Source organism: Telmatherina bonti (assembly GCF_933228915.1).
Source record: "Telmatherina bonti genome assembly, chromosome: 4".
Lineage (NCBI taxonomy): Eukaryota > Metazoa > Chordata > Actinopteri > Atheriniformes > Telmatherinidae > Telmatherina > Telmatherina bonti.
The window spans coordinates 4,758,328-4,775,040 of record NC_136622.1 but is presented as its reverse complement, the minus strand read 5'-3'; the positions used below and the strand labels follow the sequence as shown (position 1 = coordinate 4,775,040).

Sequence of the window (16,713 nt, the reverse complement as noted above, 5' to 3'; positions counted from 1 at the left end):
CAGGCCATTATAAATTTTTGTCATTTTTATTGTTTTTATTGATATTTTTACTTGTCTTCTTAGGCATTATAGCAGCAGAATGATGGTCTGGCTACTGGACTGTTTTTTCCTCATTAAAATGAAGAAAAACGACGAGCAAGAAAAGTTTTGTACAATTTTTTTAGTCTACAAAAATCATCAATGTCGAGGAATCGTGAGAATCACAATTTAAACAGACCCAGTACCCAAACAAATCGAGTCGGATCGAATCGGGACAAAAGCATATCGTCAGCCTGATATCTAGCGGCCGGTGGAGACACGGCGGGTCAGAAGCTGAAACTTCAGAGAAGATGGCCGTCCTCCAGTCCTCTACAGTCCTCTACAGTCCTCCAGTCCTCTACAGTCCTCCAGTCCTCTACAGTCCTCCAGTCCTCTACAGTCCTCCAGTCCTCCAGTCCTCTACAGTCCTCTACAGTCCTCCAGTCCTCTACAGTCCTCTCCAGTCCTCCAGTCCTCTACAGTCCTCCAGTCCTCTACAGTCCTCCAGTCCTCTACAGTCCTCTCCAGTCCTCTACAGTCCTCTACAGTCCTCCAGTCCTCTACAGTCCTCCAGTCCTCTACAGTCCTCCAGTCCTCTACAGTCCTCTCCAGTCCTCTACAGTCCTCCAGTCCTCTACAGTCCTCCAGTCCTCTACAGTCCTCCAGTCCTCTACAGTCCTCTACAGTCCTCCAGTCCTCTACAGTCCTCCAGTCCTCTACAGTCCTCTACAGTCCTCCAGTCCTCTACAGTCCTCTCCAGTCCTCTACAGTCCTCTCCAGTCCTACAGTCCTCTACAGTCCTCTACAGTCCTCCAGTCCTCTACAGTCCTCTCCAGTCCTCTACAGTCCTCTACAGTCCTCCAGTCCTCTACAGTCCTCCAGTCCTCTACAGTCCTCCAGTCCTCTACAGTCCTCTACAGTCCTCCAGTCCTCTACAGTCCTCTACAGTCCTACAGTCCTCTACAGTCCTCCAGTCCTCTACAGTCCTCTCCAGTCCTCTACAGTCCTCCAGTCCTCTACAGTCCTCTCCAGTCCTCTACAGTCCTCCAGTCCTCTACAGTCCTCCAGTCCTCTACAGTCCTCTACAGTCCTCCAGTCCTCTACAGTCCTCTCCAGTCCTCTACAGTCCTCTCCAGTCCTCCAGTCCTCTACAGTCCTCTCCAGTCCTCTACAGTCCTCCAGTCCTCTACAGTCCTCTACAGTCCTCTACAGTCCTCCAGTCCTCTACAGTCCTCTCCAGTCCTCTACAGTCCTCTCCAGTCCTCTCCAGTCCTCTACAGTCCTCCAGTCCTCTACAGTCCTCTCCAGTCCTCTACAGTCCTCTACAGTCCTCCAGTCCTCTACAGTCCTCCAGTCCTCTACAGTCCTCTACAGTCCTCCAGTCCTCTACAGTCCTCTCCAGTCCTCTCCAGTCCTCTACAGTCCTCCAGTCCTCCAGTCCTCTACAGTCCTCTACAGTCCTCTACAGTCCTCCAGTCCTCTCCAGTCCTCTACAGTCCTCCAGTCCTCTACAGTCCTCTACAGTCCTCTACAGTCCTCCACAGTCCTCTACAGTCCTCCAGTCCTCTACAGTCCTCTACAGTCCTCTACAGTCCTCTCCAGTCCTCTACAGTCCTCCAGTCCTCTCCAGTCCTCTACAGTCCTCCAGTCCTCTACAGTCCTCTACAGTCCTCTACAGTCCTCTCCAGTCCTCTACAGTCCTCCAGTCCTCTACAGTCCTCTACAGTCCTCTACAGTCCTCCACAGTCCTCTACAGTCCTCCAGTCCTCTACAGTCCTCTACAGTCCTCCAGTCCTCTACAGTCCTCTACAGTCCTCTACAGTCCTCTACAGTCCTCCAGTCCTCTACAGTCCTCTACAGTCCTCCAGTCCTCTACAGTCCTCTACAGTCCTCTACAGTCCTCTACAGTCCTCCAGTCCTCTACAGTCCTCTACAGTCCTCCACAGTCCTCTACAGTCCTCTACAGTCCTCCACAGTCCTCTACAGTCCTCCAGTCCTCTACAGTCCTCTACAGTCCTCCACAGTCCTCTACAGTCCTCTACAGTCCTCTACAGTCCTCCACAGTCCTCTACAGTCCTCCAGTCCTCTACAGTCCTCTACAGTCCTCCAGTCCTCTACAGTCCTCTACAGTCCTCTACAGTCCTCTACAGTCCTCCAGTCCTCTACAGTCCTCTACAGTCCTCCAGTCCTCTACAGTCCTCTACAGTCCTCTACAGTCCTCCAGTCCTCTCCAGTCCTCTACAGTCCTCCAGTCCTCTACAGTCCTCTACAGTCCTCCAGTCCTCTACAGTCCTCTCCAGTCCTCTACAGTCCTCTACAGTCCTCCAGTCCTCCAGTCCTCTACAGTCCTCTACAGTCCTCTACAGTCCTCCAGTCCTCTACAGTCCTCTACAGTCCTCCAGTCCTCTACAGTCCTCTACAGTCCTCCAGTCCTCTACAGTCCTCTACAGTCCTCTAGTCCTCTACAGTCCTCCAGTCCTCTACAGTCCTCTACAGTCCTCCAGTCCTCTCCAGTTCTCTCCAGTCCTCTACAGTCCTCCAGTCCTCTCCAGTCCTCTACAGTCCTCTCCAGTCCTCCAGTCCTCTACAGTCCTCCAGTCCTCTCCAGTCCTCTCCAGTCCTCTACAGTCCTCTACAGTCCTCTACAGTCCTCCAGTCCTCTACAGTCCTCCAGTCCTCTACAGTCCTCCAGTCCTCTACAGTCCTCTCCAGTCCTCTACAGTCCTCCAGTCCTCTACAGTCCTCTACAGTCCTCCAGTCCTCTACAGTCCTCCAGTCCTCTACAGTCCTCTCCAGTCCTCTACAGTCCTCCAGTCCTCTACAGTCCTCTCCAGTCCTCTACAGTCCTCCAGTCCTCTCCAGTCCTCCAGTCCTCTCCAGTCCTCTACAGTCCTCCAGTCCTCTCCAGTCCTCTACAGTCCTCCAGTCCTCTACAGTCCTCCAGTCCTCTCCAGTCCTCTACAGTCCTCCAGTCCTCTACAGTCCTCCAGTCCTCTACAGTCCTCCAGTCCTCTCCAGTCCTCTACAGTCCTCCAGTCCTCTCCAGTCCTCTACAGTCCTCCAGTCCTCTACAGTCCTCTACAGTCCTCCAGTCCTCTACAGTCCTCCAGTCCTCTACAGTCCTCCAGTCCTCTACAGTCCTCCAGTCCTCTCCAGTCCTCTACAGTCCTCCAGTCCTCTCCAGTCCTCTACAGTCCTCCAGTCCTCTACAGTCCTCTACAGTCCTCCAGTCCTCTACAGTCCTCTACAGTCCTCTACAGTCCTCTACAGTCCTCTACAGTCCTCCAGTCCTCTACAGTCCTCTACAGTCCTCCAGTCCTCTCCAGTCCTCTACAGTCCTCCAGTCCTCTACAGTCCTCTACAGTCCTCCAGTCCTCTACAGTCCTCTACAGTCCTCTACAGTCCAGCTGCTGCGGTTCTTTTCAAACCTCCGCCGGACTTTTCTTTCCTTCTGACCGATGACGTCCAGGTCATCCAGTTCCAGCCTGCTCTTACCATGAACTCCGTCTCAGTTTGCCTGTGTTGATGTCTCCCTACCCTGAGCTAAACGGGGAGTTTATTTCAGTAAGTACACCAGGTATACTACAGAACACACACTATTAGTGTATTAGAAAGTATAATAACTTAATACTTTGTTCAGACTAAACTGGAACATTTTTAGTTTATAAAAATGGACTTCATGAGGTCATTTTAAGGGTTAGCTGTAAAGACACACAGCAGGTGCTGCTAAAGTAAGAACACGTTCAAGACATGATAAACCTTCAGACCAGGTGCTGCATGTCATGTTGGTCTGGACGTCGTCCTCGTCTGAAGCTGGACCACCACAGCCTGCTGTTCCCTGGAGACCACCAGTCCAAGCACACCCGTTACTGGAAGCAGGTCCTGGATCTGACCTGACTCATTTCTACTTGTTTGGCTGAAACGATGTCCAGAATCTCCAAAACCTCTCAGGGTCTACGGGCCAGCTGGGTACTGGCAGCATCACGGTCTGGTGTGGTCTGGGTCTACATGAGGGCTCCCAGTGTTGGGGAACTGGCTTTCACTGTGGGGAACATGATCCCAGCATTCATGGTGATGATCCTCATCCCTCCCTTCTGGAACTGGACCACATGACAGTTTTCCTACACCATGATGACCCCAAACCCCCCACGGACCCCAGACCCCCCACGGACCCCAGACCCCCCACGGACCCCAAACCCCCCACGGACCCCAGACCCCCCACGGACCCCCCACGGACCCCAGACCCCCCACGGACCCCAAACCCCCCACGGACCCCAGACCCCCCACGGACCCCAAACCCCCCACGGACCCCAAACCCCCCACGGACCCCAGACCCCCCACGGACCCCAAACCCCCCACGGACCCCAGACCCCCCACGGACCCCAGACCGCCCACGGACCCCAAACCCCCCACGGACCCCAGACCCCCCACGGACCCCAGACCCCCCACGGACCCCAGACCCCCCACGGACCCCAGACCCCCCACGGACCCCAAACCCCCCACGGACCCCAGACCCCCCACCGACCCCAGACCCCCCACGGACCCCAAACCCCCCACGGACCCCAGACCCCCCACGGACCCCAGACCGCCCACGGACCCCAAACCCCCCACGGACCCCAGACCCCCCACGGACCCCAGACCCCCCACGGACCCCAAACCCCCCCACGGACCCCGTCTCACCGTGGGGAGGACAGTTCACCGTGGGGAGGACGTCTCACCGTGGGGAGGACGTCTCACCGTGGGGAGGACAGTTCACCGTGGGGAGGACGTCTCGCCATGGGGAGGACGTCTCACCGTGGGGAGGACGTCTCACCGTGGGGAGGACGTCTCGCCGTGGGGAGGACGTCTCACCGTGGGGAGGACGTCTCGCCGTGGGGAGGACAGTTCACCGTGGGGAGGACGTCTCGCCGTGGGGAGGACGTCTCGCCGTGGGGAGGACGTCTCACCGTGGGGAGGACGTCTCGCCGTGGGGAGGACGTCTCGCCGTGGGGAGGACAGTTCACCGTGGGGAGGACGTCTCACCGTGGGGAGGACGTCTCACCGTGGGGAGGACAGTTCACCGTGGGGAGGACGTCTCGCCGTGGGGAGGACGTCTCGCCGTGGGGAGGACGTCTCACCGTGGGGAGGACGTCTCGCCGTGGGGAGGACAGTTCACCGTGGGGAGGACGTCTCGCCGTGGGGAGGACGTCTCACCGTGGGGAGGACGTCTCACCGTGGGGAGGACAGTTCACCGTGGGGAGGACAGTTCACCGTGGGGAGGACGTCTCGCCGTGGGGAGGACAGTTCACCGTGGGGAGGACAGTTCACCGTGGGGAGGACGTCTCACCGTGGGGAGGACAGTTCACCGTGGGGAGGACGTCTCGCCGTGGGGAGGACAGTTCACCGTGGGGAGGACGTCTCGCCGTGGGGAGGACGTCTCGCCGTGGGGAGGACAGTTCACCGTGGGGAGGACAGTTCACCGTGGGGAGGACGTCTCACCGTGGGGAGGACAGTTCACCGTGGGGAGGACAGTTCACCGTGGGGAGGACAGTTCACCGTGGGGAGGACGTCTCGCCGTGGGGAGGACGTCTCGCCGTGGGGAGGACAGTTCACCGTGGGGAGGACGTCTCACCGTGGGGAGGACGTCTCACCGTGGGGAGGACAGTTCACCGTGGGGAGGACAGTTCACCGTGGGGAGGACGTCTCGCCGTGGGGAGGACGTCTCGCCGTGGGGAGGACGTCTCACCGTGGGGAGGACAGTTCACCGTGGGGAGGACGTCTCGCCGTGGGGAGGACGTCTCGCCGTGGGGAGGACAGTTCACCGTGGGGAGGACATCTCGCCGTGGGGAGGACGTCTCGCCGTGGGGAGGACAGTTCACCGTGGGGAGGACGTCTCACCGTGGGGAGGACAGTTCACCGTGGGGAGGACGTCTCACCGTGGGGAGGACAGTTCACCGTGGGGAGGACAGTTCACCGTGGGGAGGACAGTTCACCGTGGGGAGGACGTCTCGCCGTGGGGAGGACGTCTCGCCGTGGGGAGGACAGTTCACCGTGGGGAGGACGTCTCACCGTGGGGAGGACGTCTCACCGTGGGGAGGACAGTTCACCGTGGGGAGGACAGTTCACCGTGGGGAGGACAGTTCACCGTGGGGAGGACGTCTCGCCGTGGGGAGGACGTCTCACCGTGGGGAGGACAGTTCACCGTGGGGAGGACGTCTCGCCGTGGGGAGGACGTCTCGCCGTGGGGAGGACAGTTCACCGTGGGGAGGACGTCTCACCGTGGGGAGGACAGTTCACCGTGGGGAGGACGTCTCGCCGTGGGGAGGACGTCTCACCGTGGGGAGGATGTCTCACCGTGGGGAGGACGTCTCACCGTGGGGAGGACGTCTCGCCGTGGGGAGGACGTCTCACCGTGGGGAGGACAGTTCACCGTGGGGAGGACGTCTCACCGTGGGGAGGACAGTTCACCGTGGGGAGGACGTCTCGCCGTGGGGAGGACAGTTCACCGTGGGGAGGACGTCTCGCCGTGGGGAGGACGTCTCGCCGTGGGGAGGACAGTTCACCGTGGGGAGGACAGTTCACCGTGGGGAGGACGTCTCACCGTGGGGAGGACAGTTCACCGTGGGGAGGACAGTTCACCGTGGGGAGGACAGTTCACCGTGGGGAGGACGTCTCGCCGTGGGGAGGACGTCTCGCCGTGGGGAGGACAGTTCACCGTGGGGAGGACGTCTCACCGTGGGGAGGACGTCTCACCGTGGGGAGGACAGTTCACCGTGGGGAGGACAGTTCACCGTGGGGAGGACGTCTCGCCGTGGGGAGGACGTCTCGCCGTGGGGAGGACGTCTCACCGTGGGGAGGACAGTTCACCGTGGGGAGGACGTCTCGCCGTGGGGAGGACGTCTCGCCGTGGGGAGGACAGTTCACCGTGGGGAGGACATCTCGCCGTGGGGAGGACGTCTCGCCGTGGGGAGGACAGTTCACCGTGGGGAGGACGTCTCACCGTGGGGAGGACAGTTCACCGTGGGGAGGACGTCTCACCGTGGGGAGGACAGTTCACCGTGGGGAGGACAGTTCACCGTGGGGAGGACAGTTCACCGTGGGGAGGACGTCTCGCCGTGGGGAGGACGTCTCGCCGTGGGGAGGACAGTTCACCGTGGGGAGGACGTCTCACCGTGGGGAGGACGTCTCACCGTGGGGAGGACAGTTCACCGTGGGGAGGACAGTTCACCGTGGGGAGGACAGTTCACCGTGGGGAGGACGTCTCGCCGTGGGGAGGACGTCTCACCGTGGGGAGGACAGTTCACCGTGGGGAGGACGTCTCGCCGTGGGGAGGACGTCTCGCCGTGGGGAGGACAGTTCACCGTGGGGAGGACGTCTCACCGTGGGGAGGACAGTTCACCGTGGGGAGGACGTCTCGCCGTGGGGAGGACGTCTCACCGTGGGGAGGATGTCTCACCGTGGGGAGGACGTCTCACCGTGGGGAGGACGTCTCGCCGTGGGGAGGACGTCTCACCGTGGGGAGGACGTCTCACCGTGGGGAGGACAGTTCACCGTGGGGAGGACGTCTCACCGTGGGGAGGACGTCTCACCGTGGGGAGGATGTCTCACCGTGGGGAGGACGTCTCACCGTGGGGAGGACGTCTCGCCGTGGGGAGGACGTCTCACCGTGGGGAGGACAGTTCACCGTGGGGAGGACAGTTCACCGTGGGGAGGACGTCTCGCCGTGGGGAGGACGTCTCGCCGTGGGGAGGACGTCTCGCCGTGGGGAGGACGTCTCACCGTGGGGAGGACGTCTCACCGTGGGGAGGACAGTTCACCGTGGGGAGGACGTCTCGCCGTGGGGAGGACGTCTCACCGTGGGGAGGACAGTTCACCGTGGGGAGGACGTCTCACCGTGGGGAGGACGTCTCGCCGTGGGGAGGACGTCTCGCCGTGGGGAGGACGTCTCGCCGTGGGGAGGACGTCTCGCCGTGGGGAGGACGCCACATATTTACACAGTACAGGCTGTAGTTCAGTTCACTGCGACGACTGCAGACTCTAAGTTTCATTTCTATGGAATTGTTTGAGGGAATAAAACATGTAGATGTATATAAATATATATACAGATTTCTTTTGTGATTTGATTGTTAAATAAACAAAAGGTTAATAGTTAATAACAGGTTTATTATAAAACTAAAAAAAATGAGTTATTCATAGAAAAAGCCCTTTAGTCAGGATCCCAGACAGTGTGACTGACCAAAGAATAAACGGCGGTAACAAGATGTAATGGTGTCTGGATGCATTTCCACAGACAACATCGCTGCTCGAGGTTCCTGCTTTCATCTTCGTCTGGGTTGCAGAGCACCTGGGAAAGGAAAAGGAAAAGTTTTTCTGCAGCAGCTTGTTTGAGGCCGGATGAAGCAGCAGGACCACAGACAGCATCACGACTTCACATTCATTCTGGATCTTACTGGACATACTGTGTTTATTTATGAAAACGTTTCAGGACTTTCTTCAGGCTCTGCATGCTGTGGACTGTCCCGACTGACGCACCGCAGCATCACGTGCACGTCGGGGACAGGGCCTCTGGACTGGCAGACTGGGGTGGTGGTCCCCCCTCTTTAAGAAGGGGGACCGAAGAGAGTGATCCGAGGACAGGGGATCACAGCCTCCCCTGGTCCAGAAGAGGTCCTTATTGATCTGTGTAACGGTGAACAACGGTTTGTAAACCCAGTCTGGCGTCTATAAGAGCGCCGTACACGACGATGGAGGTTTCCTCTGTTAGGTTTCCTCTTCAGGCCGGGTCAGCGCCCAGAACTTTCCAGCATCATCTGAAGCATCTTCCACCAGTGTAGTGCTGAGGATCACCACTAGAGGTCCCGGTTTCTCCTCTGAATCATCAGCAGGGAAGCAGGTGGAAAGTCTCCACAAGAACAATGTGCTCGCAGTTGTCTTGGTAACCCCACACACAGCCGGTTCGCTTTACTGTAACCTTCCTGGGCTGCACTGTGGTCAGAACTGTCACAGCTAAACGCCCCCAGGTTGCAGCCCGGCAGCTAAACGTCCCCAGGTTGCAGCCCGGCAGCTAAACGTCCCCAGGTTGCAGCCCGGCAGCTAAACGTCCCCAGGTTGCAGCCCGGCAGCTAAACGCCCCCAGGTTGCAGCCCGGCAGCTAAACGTCCCCAGGTTGCAGCCCGGCAGCTAAACGCCCCCAGGTTGCAGCCCGGCAGCTAAACGCCCGCAGGTTGCGGCCCGGCTGCTAAACGCCCCCAGGTTGCAGCCCGGCAGCTAAACGCCCCCAGGTTGCAGCCCGGCAGCAGCTAAACGTCCCCAGGTTGCAGCCCGGCAGCTAAACGTCCCCAGGTTGCGGCCCGGCAGCTAAACGCCCGCAGGTTGCAGCCCGGCAGCTAAACGCCCGCAGGTTGCGGCCCGGCTGCTAAACGCCCCCAGGTTGCAGCCCGGCAGCTAAACGCCCCCAGGTTGCAGCCCGGCAGCTAAACGCCCCCAGGTTGCAGCCCGGCAGCTAAACGCCCCCAGGTTGCAGCCCGGCAGCTAAACGTCCCCAGGTTGCAGCCCGGCAGCTAAACGTCCCCAGGTTGCAGCCCGGCAGCTAAACGTCCCCAGGTTGCAGCCCGGCAGCTAAACGCCCCCAGGTTGCAGCCCGGCAGCTAAACGTCCCCAGGTTGCAGCCCGGCAGCTAAACGCCCCCAGGTTGCAGCCCGGCAGCTAAACGCCCGCAGGTTGCGGCCCGGCTGCTAAACGCCCCCAGGTTGCAGCCCGGCAGCTAAACGCCCCCAGGTTGCAGCCCGGCAGCAGCTAAACGTCCCCAGGTTGCAGCCCGGCAGCTAAACGTCCCCAGGTTGCGGCCCGGCAGCTAAACGCCCGCAGGTTGCAGCCCGGCAGCTAAACGCCCGCAGGTTGCGGCCCGGCTGCTAAACGCCCCCAGGTTGCAGCCCGGCAGCTAAACGCCCCCAGGTTGCAGCCCGGCAGCTAAACGCCCCCAGGTTGCAGCCCGGCAGCTAAACGTCCCCAGGTTGCAGCCCGGCAGCTAAACGCCCCCAGGTTGCAGCCCGGCAGCTAAACGTCCCCAGGTTGCAGCCCGGCAGCTAAACGCCCGCAGGTTGCGGCCCGGCTGCTAAACGCCCCCAGGTTGCAGCCCGGCAGCTAAACGTCCCCAGGTTGCAGCCCGGCAGCTAAACGCCCCCAGGTTGCAGCCCGGCAGCTAAACGCCCCCAGGTTGCGGCCCGGCTGCTAAACGCCCCCAGGTTGCGGCCCGGCTGCTAAACGCCCCCAGGTTGCGGCCCGGCTGCTAAACGCCCCCAGGTTGCAGCCCGGCAGCTAAACGCCCGCAGGTTGCGGCCCGGCTGCTAAACGCCCCCAGGTTGCAGCCCGGCAGCTAAACGCCCGCAGGTTGCAGCCCAGCTGCTAAACGCCCCCAGGTTGCAGCCCGGCAGCTAAACGTCCCCAGGTTGCGGCCCAGCTGCTAAACGCCCCCAGGTTGCAGCCCGGCAGCTAAACGCCCGCAGGTTGCAGCCCGGCAGCTAAACGCCCCCAGGTTGCAGCCCGGCAGCTAAACGCCCCCAGGTTGCAGCCCGGCTGCTAAACGTCCCCAGGTTGCAGCCCGGCAGCTAAACGCCCCCAGGTTGCAGCCCGGCAGCTAAACGCCCCCAGGTTGCGGCCCGGCAGCTAAACGCCCCCAGGTTGCGGCCCGGCAGCTAAACGCCCGCAGGTTGCAGCCCGGCAGCTAAACGCCCCCAGGTTGCGGCCCGGCAGCTAAACGCCCGCAGGTTGCGGCCCGGCTGCTAAACGCCCGCAGGTTGCGGCCCGGCTGCTAAACGCCCGCAGGTTGCAGCCCGGCAGCTAAACGCCCGCAGGTTGCAGCCCGGCAGCTAAACGCCCCCAGGTTGCAGCCCGGCTGCTAAACGCCCCCAGGTTGCAGCCCGGCTGCTAAACGCCCCCAGGTTGCGGCCCGGCTGCTAAACGCCCCCAGGTTGCGGCCCGGCTGCTAAACGCCCCCAGGTTGCAGCCCGGCTGCATGTGTTAAATATAAACACAGCTTCTATCAACAACATTACTCTCAGGTTTGATAGATCATATTGCAGCTGCTAAATTAATATATTAACATATTGAATATTACGTTAGACATACCAACTGGATGCAGACGTGCTGTTTTTGTGCACCATTAAAACACACAACCCTCCATGTGTGCTGTTAGTGAATCAGCTTGTAATGTTTTGTTGCGTGTGCCGGTACTTTGCACACGTTTCAGTATGTGCAAACCTTCAGCAGATCCGGGTATAAGAGTTCTACTGCAGCATAAACACACTGCGTTTTTATCAAGTAGAAAAATCAGCACTCGGTTTCAGCTGTATGACGCTTTACTATTTATTTTAAAAAAAGAAAAGGGGGGGGGAGAATCAGTGATGGTGTTACATCAACTCAGCTCTATTTGCCATGTTGACACTTAAAACATGCAGTTCATGATAATTTTCAATCATATGCTCATTTTCATTAGAACGGGCCTCTGGAGGACTTAGACTGGTCCAGTATGGACTTACTGGGCAGAAATGGGACTGATGGTTTGTCAGAAACATAAATAATATGTCTGCTTTGGAGCACATAAACAGTAGAAACTGTCTCAGATCATATTTCAGCCTGAAACTGGGAACACTGCCAGTAATCCTTATGATCACCGACATTCTCCATGATGTGGATTTTAAGGACATGATGAGAAGAAACCAGAAGAAAATGCTTCTAAAAGGAAAGTTCAGTGAAAGTATCTGCAGGTTTCCACATGTTGTGTCTGAAAAGTCATGTTGATCAGCTGTTTCTGTTCAGGAAGCTTCACAGGGTTGTTTGATCTGCTGTTATTTATTCATTCATTACTGTATTCAGCATTGTTTCTTATGGTCATGTTATGAATATGTTATTATATACAGAAAACCTCAGTGTAAACCTGGACAATACTTTCTGTAATGAGACTTGGTTCATGTGGAGGACGGGACGGGGTCTACAGTAGGTAAACAACAGGCAGGTTAAGGCGCGTATGGGAGGTTTACTGGTGTTTCTAACTGAGCCTTGGCATGAATATGAGCAGGACAGATTCTATATGCTGGCCTGAACCGGGAGGGGAACGGCTCTTCATCTCACTCGCTCTGCAGACTCATCTACGTACAACTCTGACTGACATCTAGTTATTTCAACTTTCCCAAACAGGAGCAAAACTTGACATCCTGACCAGAATGAGCTTTTTCAGTCAACAAGGGAGGGAAGCTCCCATCTGCCTGAGAGGAAGCCTTGATCAGAAGGAGAAAAGTCTTTTCTCAGGTGTTCTGGGATGACTTACTCTGTCCAGAGAGTGCAGTTGACACCATGAGGGGAGAAATATCCGTCTGCACAGTCTTCACAAACCGTATCACTTCTGCTCGTTCCTGAGAAAGGAAAAGAGGCGACGTGTTTCTAGCCCAGATATCAGACTCAGAACAGTGATTTTATGTCCTCACCTGGCTCCTTTATCCTCTGTCCAGGTGCACATCGCGAGTGTTTCTCTGCCCAGCTGCATCCTGTAGCATCCGCCCAACTTTTGCAGAAATAACCACTTAAAGCGTCACAAACCCCGTCGGACATTGTTGTGCACGTCTGCTTGGCAAACAGGCCGTGGCCTGAAAAGAGACAGAGCTTAGCCGCTTCGTTGGCTTCATGTTAAATATGTGAATCTGTCGGGACGTGTCCACGTGACTGCACCTGGGTCACAGGACGTGCAGGCGAAACACCTTCTCAGACCATTAGGTTGGTTCATGAAAGTCCCGGCCTGACAGGGGCTGCACTGTGTCCCCAACAGCGCCGTGCAGTCTGAGCGAACGATGGTCCCTGTTCCACACGACACAGCGTTGACGTCAGTACGTTCAGATGGAGCAAAGCCAGAGGGTCAGAAACAACAACGGCAGACATGCAGGGAGAACAACATGAACATCTATAATCTAGATAAACCAGATTATAACATCAGGATCCAGTCTGAACACAAGCAGCCAGTCAGACTCCTGGATCTGCTCCATCACTCCGCCTGATAGCATCACACATTAACTCCTCTGTTATCATGATGTAACCAGAAGGATCCTCATCCCGCCTCTTCCCGCCTCGCTGTCGGGGAGTAAACATGGCTGGAAGCATCCTGTTCGTGTAGCTGCATCCCTCAGCTGTTAGCAGGTGGGTGGAGCGTCTTCCTCTCTTTTATTAAACATGAAGTTTGTGTGTTTTCTTTTCTTTCACCACCAAGTCATGTGTTCAGCAGTGCAGGTTAGTCTGCCCGCCTGCTGGCAACATAAAAGTTACGTCTGGATGATGAGTAAATTCAGGAAATGTCGGAAGAGGAACAGGAAACAAGTGATGATATGAGAAGGAGTCGAGCAGCTCTGGTCAGACAGTCTGACGTTTTTCTTCTGAAACATCACAAAGATCTGTTCATGTAAACTTCAGTTATAGTGTATAAATATTATATCATGAATAAAGTATCTATCTATCTATCTATCTATCTGCTGCTGGGAACATGCCACTCTCCCTGCAGAGGGATGAACGAACGCTTGACTTTTCGCAGCCGAACGCCTCCGGACTGCAGAGCACATCATGGTGCAGAGACTTCCTGGTCGGGAATGGACAGAGTCAGCAGGTAAAAGAAGGAAAACAGACGAGTGCTTTTAGCTTTCTCTACATTCTCCACTGCTTGGATTAGTGCTGATATGTTGTTTTAGAACAGCGTAACAAAGTGCACACACTAATAATACATTCCCATGCGAATGGCTGTAATTTAACGCAGTGCTTCCCGGATAATTCCTCCCGTGTATATTTCCTCCTCGTTTGTGTGTCGACCATCGGCATGGTGTGTGACTCAGACAGGCATGTTTTGTAGCTTTAAAGAGGCGTGTTTTATACCAGAATATAAGCAGCCATTTTGGTTCCACATAGCAGCACGTGTTGGGGTCAGGGTTGTGAATAAGCCGGTAAATTTTTCTATCCAGATAAAAACGTTTAGGCGTGAAAAACCAAACGAGGTGAGGTTTCAGTGTGAGTAATACCTAGAAGCTGAGGTAGAAAACTCATTTTGTTTGTGCCGTGGTTTGCTTTCGCTCGCCGGCAGAATCGCTGATATGACCGAAACTTTCTCACCTTGCTCATTTAGTTTCGTCTTTTACTCATTGTGGCTGGTTTTTACTGTATTTTATCAGAAATATAAAGCAGTGTTAAGAAGCACCAGTAAATGCTAATGAGGAAATATTACGTTTAAACAGCTTCAATGTTTGATGTGGAAACGATGTGAGACGCTTCGGCTGTGAAGGAACATTTACAGTTTCCCTCAGCTAAAAACTATTAAATGCAAACCTGATGCTCACTAGACGAAAAATAGATGCTCTATGTTGTATGGAAATTAATTTAGGTGTGTGTGTGTGTAATTAAATATAATTTTATTGATTATGACAAAAAAAATATTGCTTTTCCAATTAATACTGTGAGGATAGATTTGGCAAGAATTAAAGCAAAGCTTTGATAAAATAGTTTACAGTGATAAAAGGAAAAGCTGTGATAAAATAGTTTTAAGTAGCAGGACTAATAGAACCTGGTGGCCAAAATTCCGACAGCACGTAAACGCATCACTTCAAAATGACGTTTCACTCTCAAATAAAAACATTAAAACTAAAAAAATAAATAAAAAAATAAAAAAAATAAAACGTGTTTAGTGCGTCTCGTGCGGAAGATGTTGGTGATAACTTCATCATTTCTGTCGTAATACAGCAGCTAGTTACCCCTCGTACTAGTTAGTTAGTGGTTACCAGCAGTCCCAGACCAGCAGTAACCACAGCACCATGGTGGTTCAGTTTGAAGGGTAAACTTCGTACCTTCGTTGCACATCGGGCAGCACTCTCCGTCACCGGACATGTACTCTTTGGCTCGGCAGCAGCAAGCCGAGGCCATGATGGAAGCAGCAACCGCCACTGGAAGACAGAAAGCGGGGAGTTAGAGGCTGTAGAGCCGCTGCTCAGACTCCATCTGCCGGATCCAAAGTCCGGCCGAACCCGCTCATGTTCTTACCAAACAGCAGCGGCGTGGTGTCCATCTTACATCACAACATCAGGACGCCACGTTTACGTTGCCAGCTGCCTGTAATTCACAGTTTTTCTTTTTAATTCTTACAAACGTTAAAATATTCAGGTTTTCAACACATCAGCTCCTCCGGTTCAGGAAATGGAGAAAGGTTGCCAGATTATTACCAGATTAGGAAAAAGTGTGTCGTTGTTATACTGTACATACTGTATATATACACTATATCTGTCTTTACACACACACACACACACATACATATTTTATATACATATTATATATACATATTATATATATATAAATATATATATATATATATATATATGCATATATATGCCTGCGATGGACTGGCGAGCTGTCCAGGGTGTACCCTGCCTGTCGCCCAAAGCCGGCTGGGATAGGCTCCAGCTTCCCCGCGACCCTGAATTGGAATAAGCGGTTCAGAAAATGAATGAATGAATATATATATATATATATATAGATAGATAGATAGATAGATAGATATATAGATATATATAGATATATATTCATTCATTCATTTTCTGAATTACACCTTAGTATATATATATATATATATATATATATATATATATATATATATATATATATATATATATATATCCACCCCTCTCTCTGTATAACTACATGTTGCAACATCACAACCCATGAACTATCAGAACATTTGGTATCAGAGTAATGACTGGTATAAACCTCAACCTGACCGACAAACTGAGTCAGGTAATGGCTGGTTCTGCCACCAACTTCTGTGGAGCACATGATAAGATACGTGGAGGTAAACGACTCTAGCATGTGTGAAAAACAGAGAGAAGACTATTTTAAGAGGCTCCTGCAGACCTTCTGTGACTCATCAGCTGTTTTCATGCAGATATTTGCTGCATCAGCATATCAGCTGTGGACATGAAGAGACATGACAGCCTAACAGGGAAGGTCGACTCTGCAGTGAGATGCCTCCAGGATAGCTAGGCCATGATCCATGTTGTGGTTCAGCTCACACTTCCTTCCAGAACATTCTGGCCTCAGTATGTGAGGAATGCCGTCACAGGTCTCCTCTTCCTGCAGCCGCAAGGCTCTTAAACCAGTACTGCTCCCGGTATACCATGCACACAATGTAACGCTGACATCATCCAGCTGATGAAGTCATCATACATGCTGTGAATGCTGATCCTTTTCAACGTTAGCTTTTATTACCTGCAGTCATACTGATTTGGGATTAATAAAGGTATCTAATCTAAAAGGTGGATATGCTCTGAATAACACCATGACATGCAGCAAACAGTCTGCTCATCTGATGGATAATACAACATTTCATCACTGATTTATTGTTGTATATTTGAAATGTAAAGCAGGAGCATGGAGACACAGCTCGACTGGATCATAAGCCCTAGCTGTGTATTTATCTTGAGGGTTTGCAGTGCGACACAAACTTCCTTTACAAACCGCAGTCCTACATGATGAGTTAAAATATTAAACCTGACATTAAAGCTGAACATGAAAAACAACCAGAAGCAGTCAGAGAGCAACAGGAAACGTTGCAGCAAACGGCGCCAAGCAGGAGCCTGCTGAGGAGTTGTACGTCTGCAGACACTCCACCAGGCCAGATAAACACAACCCCAAAACTTTTCA

At 54.4% G+C, this 16,713-nt stretch overlaps 1 protein-coding gene across 1 annotated transcript; it reads right to left on the bottom strand.

The window, feature by feature from the left end:
• Positions 1-8,145: 8,145 nt before the first annotated feature.
• Positions 8,146-15,200, bottom strand: LOC306755123 (tumor necrosis factor receptor superfamily member 14-like). Its single transcript, XM_079239393.1, has 6 exons — positions 15,061-15,200; positions 14,868-14,963; positions 12,721-12,846; positions 12,480-12,638; positions 12,323-12,407; positions 8,146-8,341 (listed from the first exon to the last, which is right to left on the bottom strand). Exons 1-6 carry the CDS (start codon positions 15,083-15,085, stop codon positions 8,188-8,190), a joined length of 645 nt encoding a protein of 214 aa, XP_079095519.1. The 5' UTR covers positions 15,086-15,200; the 3' UTR covers positions 8,146-8,187.
• Positions 15,201-16,713: the final 1,513 nt, after the last annotated feature.

Coding starts and splice junctions, on each gene's coding strand:
- LOC306755123 (XM_079239393.1), bottom strand. CDS start 15,085: ATGGACACCACGCCGCTGCTGTTTG. Junction 14,964..15,060: donor CACCACGCCGCTGCTGTTTG/GTAAGAACATGA, acceptor TCTGTCTTCCAG/TGGCGGTTGCTGCTTCCATC. Junction 12,408..12,479: donor ACAGAGGATAAAGGAGCCAG/GTGAGGACATAA, acceptor TTCCTTTCTCAG/GAACGAGCAGAAGTGATACG.